Below are 8,975 nucleotides of genomic sequence, written 5' to 3'. Positions count from 1 at the left end.
ATCCTCGCTAGTGCGAAGAATTGCCAAATATTTTGTCATGTAATCTTCATTGGCTTGTTGATGTAGGTGATGGGTTTTGAGAATTCTAACACTCCTATGGTGTACATGCAACCCTATAAACCTTGGATCTATGTTTTCTCTATTATACATGCAAATATTCAATATTCCACGATTTCATCCTAACTAGCATAATATGAAACAACTATACTACAAAAGCCTAGTTAGATGACATACGTTTTGATGAAGCTTGAAGTCTTAAACTTTAAAAGCTTAGCCCCAATAATGTGGAAGCCTCAAGTGGAATCACAAATCACTAAAACACCTTGGAAAACTTGAGAGAATAGTAAGCACACTAGAAATTGGCCTACTCTTGTTTACTCACACACTAGTGCTATTTCATGTGCCAAAGACCTCTTTATATAGTATGGAGGATTAGGGTTACATTCATGTAAACCCTAATACCCATGACCTTTCATTTCCATAGGATCCATGGGTTAAAAACTCCATGGACTATCCATGCAAGCTTAGCCCAATCTAAATGAACTTGGCCCATGCTATATATATAAGAGTCTATATTTAATTAGTTCCTTTTGACCACTAAATTAATTCTTGATCAATACTAATTAAATAATATGATTCCATATGAATATATTAGAACTTATAATATATTAATATAAATAAGAAACATACTATTCTCAAAAGACTATCCATATAAATTGTTTTGGTGAAGTGCAACCCAAATGGACCATGCTACTCTCGGGTCGAATACATACCAATAATAGTTATGGGCTTAGATATCTAATCCAACAGTAGGAACTCAAAATGCTCATGTTGCAAGTCATATCTTTTAATTGCGATGTCGTTGTAGACGTCAAATTTATGTTGCAGTTTTGTGTGCTCTCGAAGTCTATTTTCGCTTTCCTGTGCATGTCGTTGAGCCAGCTTCGCCTTGTCGTGCCCTATTGGTCGTCAATGTGGGGAGATCTCTTCAATGTCGTTGAGGTCTTCCGGGAGCTCATTGGTGTTGACATTGAGGTCGATGTTTGTGCGTGCATCGGAAGCGTTGACCGAACCCGAGCCACGAGACCTCTTTGATTGTTGTTCCCATGACGTTGGTGTTTTTAACCATTTTGGGTCGCACTTAACACTCTCCCAAACTTTTTGTGCCTGAAAACGTGACCCGTCACAGCAAGATAAACATCAAAATCGGTCGCACCACTTTGCTTGTGCGAGGAAAGTTTGGTGTAGATGGAATTGAACTTGCTGCACTTCTTATTGATTTGAGTCTACTTGCCACTCAACATACCGTGATTGTGATATGTGTCATCCTTCTTCAAAATTACGTGAAATTTACCGATCAGAACTTCTCGAAAAGCGACTTTTCTCATATCATTTCCCTTAGTTGGGTTTTTTAATGTTCCGCACCACGACACCGCCAACACATACTCTTCCTCCGTTGTTCACCATGTTGGAGGTACTTCTTTCGATTGCTCCACTGCGACCTCTTTTCCTTTCTTTCTTGCTATCCTTTTCTTGGCCGTTTGTTTCCGACGACCCCAGGCTTGCGTCTCAGGAACCGTTTGTTGCGTGAGTGGTGGTTGTGTGGTTGTTTGTGGCATAGAAGAAAATGTGTTGAAAATGTTTTGTGTACGGAATCATAGTGGAGTGAGCCGAGATTGAAAAAGTTGTAGGAAAATGGTAGTTGTGGTGAGCTTTGCGACTTGAGGATGTTTGTGTACGCCTCAAATTTTGCAAAACCGAGAGGAGGGGATGTGTTTGTGTTTGGAGGAGTGTTTGAAATTTTAATCCATAGTTAGTTGTGTTGTGTGTAAAAAATGAAATGAGAAATGACGGTAATTTGTGTAAAAAATGAAATGAATATGGATTATTAGGTGAGTAAATCTGAAAAACAAAATAATTATTTTTAACGTTTCGACCGTTTAAGAACGGTCCAATTTTTACCGTTGAGGAAACTAAACCTCGTTGCCTCTCGTTACCACAGGAACGCGCAATCACATAACGCCGGATAACGAATGGCCGGGGCGGTGTTCTGTTCGTTATGACAAACTTATTTGGCTTCCAACTCGGATCAACTCTGCTTGGCGTTGCCCGTGCCTACCGGTCTTATCTTATCGGTTTAATCACAAACAAAATGCAATGTGAAACATTAATTAATGACTTTGTATAGCCTTTCATGGATAAACATTAAACAAGACAATGACCAAAAATACGGAAATATAACTTTAAGAAGTCATATATTTTGATCCGTCAGAGTTCTCGGTCCCACCTTATATGGATGGAAGTAAGGGTGTCCATGGACACACCTTATGTCCACATAAATTTGACGTTGCTTCTATTGCTCAAAAATATTATGTACTATGTTTGCTATATTTTATTGCCTCCTCCTATGGCGACATTTTGTTGCCTCTCTTGATCAATTGCCTCCACTAATTATATGTTTCTCCTCCCTTCTCTCAGTTTGTTGTTTCATTTGTAATCCATTCTCCACATTGCACCAATCTACTCCTTTCTCTACACATAAAACAATTTTGTAATGGCGTTCTACTGTAGCTCATCGATTTCGGTGTTTGTAATCAGTGCAATTCCTTATCTAGCTTTAAATTGTAGGTTGGTTATAATGTATCTCATGACCCGAATACCTTTGTATAACATTTTTTTTGTTTGTAGATAATTAACTTATTTGACATTTTAATTTATGTTTTCTATTTCACATCGTATTAGTTTTCTTTTAGTTTTAAAGAAGAATATTTAAATATTACTATTTTTAAAGTACTTTAACATTTCGGTTTAGTTTTTCTATACTAATACATTAAAAATATCAATAGTTATATTATTTATGGTCAATATTTGAAACGAGTTTTCACCATTTCGTAAGAAATGTGATCAATTGTCTTTTAGCCATGCTATAGCCGCCCTCATATCTTCAATAAAAGCTAATTGACCAACCTTTAAACCTTTCCTTTTTAATCCCTCGCTCTCTTCTTCACACCTTCCTTTCTCCTCGGCCACCACATCTTTCTCTCTCTCTAAAATGAACAACAACAGCGATCCAGTATTTTCTTACTCGTCATCTTCACCATCGTCATCAGCTGCAGCTGTTAATTCTTCATATTTAACACTAAACATGGTGAATAACAATCCTGCTGATTACAATAACTATCATGAGCAGATGGGGTTAATGGAGAAAGATCTTCAGAAGTATGAAAACTCCGAGGAGATGGTGGGTGGTCATCATGTTTCTCCGAGCAGCAGTAGCCTAGCTCACGGCGATGGTAGCCAGCTGATCATGGCGGCTGCAGCAGGGAAGACTAATATTAGAAAAGGTGAGAAGAAGATCAGAAAGCCTAAACATGCTTTTCAAACCAGGAGTCAAGTTGATATTCTTGACGATGGATATAGATGGAGAAAATATGGTCAAAAGGCTGTCAAGAACAATAAATTCCCCAGGTACATAATTGTATACTCATACATATATACTCCTTCTAAATTAACCATTGTATTTGTTAGAATTCTCTTTTAAATAACTAAATTTGTTTAATTAATACTAGAATCTAATATGTTTTAATTACTTTTGTTTGTGTTAGCAAACAAATCGATCTTACTATATATAATCGTCTAGTGAATATAAAAATATTATTGTTTCTTAATATGTATTTTGTGTTATTAAAATAACAAGATCTAAAACTATATCAATCACGAAGTAACTAAACATGAATATGTTTAAATGATAAGAAACTTTAGTTTGTATGAAGTTTCTACACACTGAAATAGATTTTTCTAGATGTGCTAGTATTAATTAAAAAGCTGATTTAGAAAATCTGGATTTGAAATAATATTGAAATTTGAAACATTTTGATTTAACTGGTTCTTAAACATAAATCGTTATGCGAGAACAATTCATCTAAATCACAACTTAGTACTGGGAATGAAATATGAATTAAACTTTTAATCAAATATCCATTCATATACATATATGTATGCACATGGATTATATATAATGTATTAACAAAACAACTATTTTCTAACAGGTGTTTTATATTTTAAGAGTTTAATATATTGTTTGATATTAAAATATATACCACATACAGTTTTATGGTATAATAATATCATGAACCGAACAACATATGGATAAATAACTAGTGGTTATGGTAACATAGGAAAATCGACAACTTCAAACATAGTCACATTTTAGTATCAGAGCAAATTTTAATACCTATATGGGTTTATTTCCTCATTCCTATTCGTTTTAAATTAGACATATTAGTTTAATCTAAACTTCTTTTGATTTTTTATATATACATAGGAATTACTACCGTTGTACACATCAAGGATGCAATGTTAAAAAGCAAGTTCAACGACTATCGAATGATGATGGAATTGTGGTGACAACATATGAAGGAACACATTCACATCCAATTGAGAAATCTACAGATAACTTTGAGCATATTTTAACACAAATGCAAATCTATTCTCGCTAGAATGATGTTTCTTGGTATCTTGCTGATGCTTTGTTTCCTTGTAGATTGGAATCTTAAAACAAAAAAAAAAATGCTGAAAATGATAAATATTTTTGTAACTTATATATTATCATCATCATATTTAACCTTCTAATAACAAGATGATGATACTTCAGAAAATATAAACATATGCTTCTTTATCCGTATGTCTTGTGGAGCTATGTGTTATCATCTTGTTAATTAGTACACAGAAAAAAAAAAAAAAAAAGAAAAGAAAAACGAGTTAGGGGTAGTTCACGTTACTTGAAAATAAATAACGTGCTAGCTAGCTAACAATGTTTCATTTGTTGTAACGTGACGTGTTTGAGGTGCGTACTTAGTAAGTTTATTAATTTGTTTTGGATTTGATATCTTGTATTTACTGTATAAGAAACTTGTATTTCCCTTCTAAATATCAGATACAATTATATTTAATTTTTGAACGTTAAAAATGATCAAAAAAACATATTTATCCCATATATATATATATATATATATATATATATATATATATATATATATATATATATATATATATATATATATATATATATATATATATATAATCATCTAGAAATAAAAAGCTTACTGAAATATAGGAAATTATTAGAACACTCATATAGCTAAAACTAGCTGCCATACTGTTTGAATCGTTATTCAATTTCGAAAACTGTTTTCATAATTAAGCTTGACATGGTTACGTATAGGAGCAGACCATTATTATGGGGGTGTTTGACTTAGCTTCTTAGAGCTCAAAAGTCATTTTTGAAAAAGTTACAAAAAGTCACGATTTTTTGACTTTTTCAAAAAGTTGATTTTCCTTATATAAAAACTCCAAAAGTAACTTTTTAAAACTAGTTTACCAAACATCTTTTGATTTTTTTTCTTTTCCAAAAAGGACTTTTGGCTGTGAAAAGTTAAACCAAACACCCCATATATATGTATGATGTATGCATGCATGTATGTATGCATCGTATGTTTATGTGTGTATATATCATAACAAGAAATAAGGCCACTAGCAATGCTACTTTTAGCGACTGACAATAGACAAATGTGTCTTTTGTCGTCGTTAAAAGTAGTTGTCGTCATTAATGACCTCCCACCGGCGATCCGAGTGTACCACACGAAATTAGATCGTGACCGTATGTTTGTAAAATGATCTATTGGTTAGGATTTAATCTCGGAAGAAGCAATAGGCGCGACAACAATTGTGACAACATGTCCCAGACGACGTAACCCAACGTGATTTTCTCTCTGGTGACATTACCATTCTTCACCACCGACGATTTGCGACATCACAACTACTTCCACCGGCACCACTGCTCTCCATGCCCACTCAAATTGCCGAACCACCGCCGATTCACCTCCCTCACCAACTGCCACCTCCGATTATGATCTGCTACCCTGACCACATTTGTTCTCTCTTTCTCTTTCTCTTCTTTTTTTTTACCAACATTTCACCCTTTAATTGTTTTTTTTTTTTTGTTTTAAGGTAATTATCTCCGGTGAGGCCACCACATCACCACCGGCTGCACCTTGGTTTTTCCAGCTGCTGTTTTCTGACATGCACACAAGTTTGTTCTTTTCTCACTTCTAAATGTATGTAATGTTTGTATGTGGATATGTTAATGTATGTATTGTTGAATGTATATGTGAAATGTATGTATACGTATGTAAAAATGTGTGTGTATATATATGTGAAAATGTATGTATATGTGTATTTGTATATGAAATATATGTATATGTTTGTAGATGTATGAAATGTATATGTATTGTTGAATGTATATGTGAAATGTATGTATGTGTGTGTATATTTATGTAAAAATGTATGTATATGTGTGTATATGTATGTAAAAATGTATGTGAAAATCTATGTATATGTGTATTTGTATATGAAATATATGTATATATATGAACAAATTGTGCAAAATAGGATGCTATAATTTATGTTATAATATGTGAAAAAAATTATGTTTAAAGTAGGATGCTATATGTGAAAATTAATTAAAAATCTATATAAAGTGTAGAATGTATGTTATCTTTGTTATGACTTAGATGCTATAATTAATTTACAATGTTATAATTTAATAACTTAATTAAATTATAATTGAAAAGTATGATGCTATAATTTACAATGCCTTCTAAAGTACAAAGTGGAATGTTATAATTGAAAAAAAAAAAAGTTGAATGTTATATTTAACAATGTATTTTAAAGTACAATTATATAATAAAAAAATAACTAAGATATATGAAAATGAAAATGTGCAATGTCGTAATAGAAAATTAAAAACAACAAGAAGTTGATTTAAATAATAAAAATATGGAAAAATAAGATGATGTAAATAACAATATATACTACAAATGTTTAAAATGCAATGCTATAATAAAAAACAAAAAACATAAGAAGGTAAATATGTTAAGTTGTAATCTAATAACTTAATTATTTAAAGTATAATGTTATAATAAAAAAATAGGTTTTTCGTTTAAGTCCTTTTAATCATCAAGAGCCTAGAAATACCTGCTCGAAATTGATTTAGAAATTAATTTCAAGTTGTCCCCGTTTAGAGCACTGCTTTTTGAATACTTTATCTCATTGTCCGATTTGTTGTTACTGTTTCGATACTGCTTTTTCAATCGTTGATTTTTACTCTACCTTTATAAATATTCCACCCGATTTAGCGGTTACTCTATCCTTATAAATATTCAATCTTATTTTTAGTTCTTTTATAACACATAATAAAACTTAACTTCAATTGCAACATGTCTATTGATAAAACTTGGACTACTATTGAAAACTGTAACTCTACCGTGTTCCAACAATGACCCGAATCTTTTCTCGAGCGGTCTAAAGCACACGTCGATAATAAAGGTCATCTAAGATGCCCATGTAGTAAATGTAATACCAATAAATTTATTCTACTAGCCATAATGAAATTTCATATACTTCAACATGGTTTTACTCCACATTATATTATATGAAAGTATCACGACGAAAATACAGTTCATCTGGTTGTAGAAGACATAACGCATAGTAACGAGCTGGCTGATGTTATTGTTGATGCTATGGAGGCTATGATTAAAAACGATACCAACCATGATGCAGGGAACCCGGATATAGAGGGTAGCGATATTGATGATGGATTTCAAAAGCTATTAAAGGAAGTACAATTAAAATTATATCATGGATGTACTTCCTTTTCGTCCCTTGAGTTTTTAACAAACCTAATGCATATCAAGGTGATCAACAAATGGACTGATAGTTCATTCGATCAGCTTCTTGAGTTGTTTCAAACTGCATTTCCTCAAGGAATCAGGTCCCCCCTCTTACATTATGAAGCAAAAAAGACACTTAAAAAGATAGAATTAGGTTATAAGTCAATACAGGTATGTAAAAACGGCTGCTTTCTTTTATGGAAAGAACACAAGTTGTTGCAAAAGTGTCTAGTTTGTAATGAGAGTCAGTGGATTGATGAAAATACAAACGGTAAGAAGGTGGCTCATAAGGTGTTACGATACTTTCCTGTGACCCCCAAACTACAACGTTTGTACTGTTCTAGACACACAACTAAACATATGATGTGCCACAGTATTGGACGATTAGAAGATGGTGCGATGCTTCATCCCGTTGATGGTACTTCATGGAGCAAATTTGATATAAATTATCCTAAGTTCTTGAGGGAACCCCGAAACGTACGCTGAGGGTTGTTACTGATGGTTTTAATCCATTTGGTAACATGTGTAATCATATAACGCCCGATTTGTCAGGTAAAACTCTTAGAAAATTAGTTCATTTATTTCTTGTCTTGGACCCGAGTACGTTGGGTGTATGTAAGGTACGTCGGGCATACTCCTATGCATGCATGAGGCAGGGAGCCCCCTGGTACAATGGGTGTACCCATGCATACGCAGGGCGTATGTGAGTCAGGGGAAAACCCTAATTTTTAGGGTTTTCACCCTATTTAAACAAATTAAGCCCCCCAAAACCCTCACATTATCAGCCTCCATTGAATTTTTTAGCTAACCTCGAAACCCTAATTTATTTCTCAAAGAGATTGAGCTTGTTTGTTTGTTTTGTGTGTGTGTGTGTGTGTGTGGTGCTTATTGAAGAAGAAGAAGGCTTGAGGAGAAACATTGGACAAGAAGGAGCTTGTAGATCCTTTGGTTATTCACCATTTCCAGCTCATTGGAGGTATGAAGTCTGAAACTTGTTCATCCTATGTCTAAATCTAAGTTTAGGGAATAATTCAACATATTTTGGTCCCATGGATGAACTCTTATGAGTAAATGCTACTCCTGATGTTATGGGACGTCCTTTTTATTGTTTTAAGGTCCATTGATCCATAAAGCTTGTACCTTGATGGTTGTAGATAAACCATGCATGAGTTAGTGACCTTGTAATGGAAGTAAAGTGTTAAATACATGACTTGAGTCCCATTAAGGCATGTAAAGGGATAAAAT

At 33.3% G+C, this 8,975-nt stretch overlaps 1 protein-coding gene across 1 annotated transcript; it reads left to right on the top strand.

Annotated features, from left to right (window-relative positions):
• The first annotated feature begins 2,972 nt into the window (after window positions 1–2,972).
• On the top strand, window positions 2,973–4,883 carry LOC111919362 (probable WRKY transcription factor 75). The gene is made up of 2 exons (XM_023914954.3): window positions 2,973–3,468; window positions 4,325–4,883. The coding sequence occupies exons 1-2, from the start codon at window positions 3,053–3,055 to the stop codon at window positions 4,497–4,499; spliced, it is 591 nt and encodes a 196-aa protein (XP_023770722.1). The 5' UTR covers window positions 2,973–3,052; the 3' UTR covers window positions 4,500–4,883.
• The last annotated feature ends 4,092 nt before the right edge of the window (window positions 4,884–8,975 follow it).

This window comes from Lactuca sativa, chromosome 3 (assembly GCF_002870075.4).
Source record: "Lactuca sativa cultivar Salinas chromosome 3, Lsat_Salinas_v11, whole genome shotgun sequence".
Classification (NCBI taxonomy): Eukaryota; Viridiplantae; Streptophyta; class Magnoliopsida; order Asterales; family Asteraceae; genus Lactuca; species Lactuca sativa.
The sequence above is the reverse complement of the archived record's forward strand: the minus strand, read 5'-3'. Positions and strand labels throughout refer to the sequence as shown.

Coding starts and splice junctions, on each gene's coding strand:
- LOC111919362 (XM_023914954.3), top strand. CDS start 3,053: ATGAACAACAACAGCGATCCAGTATTTTCTTACTCGTCATCTTCACCA. Junction 3,469..4,324: donor AAGAACAATAAATTCCCCAG/GTACATAATTGT, acceptor ATATATACATAG/GAATTACTACCGTTGTACAC.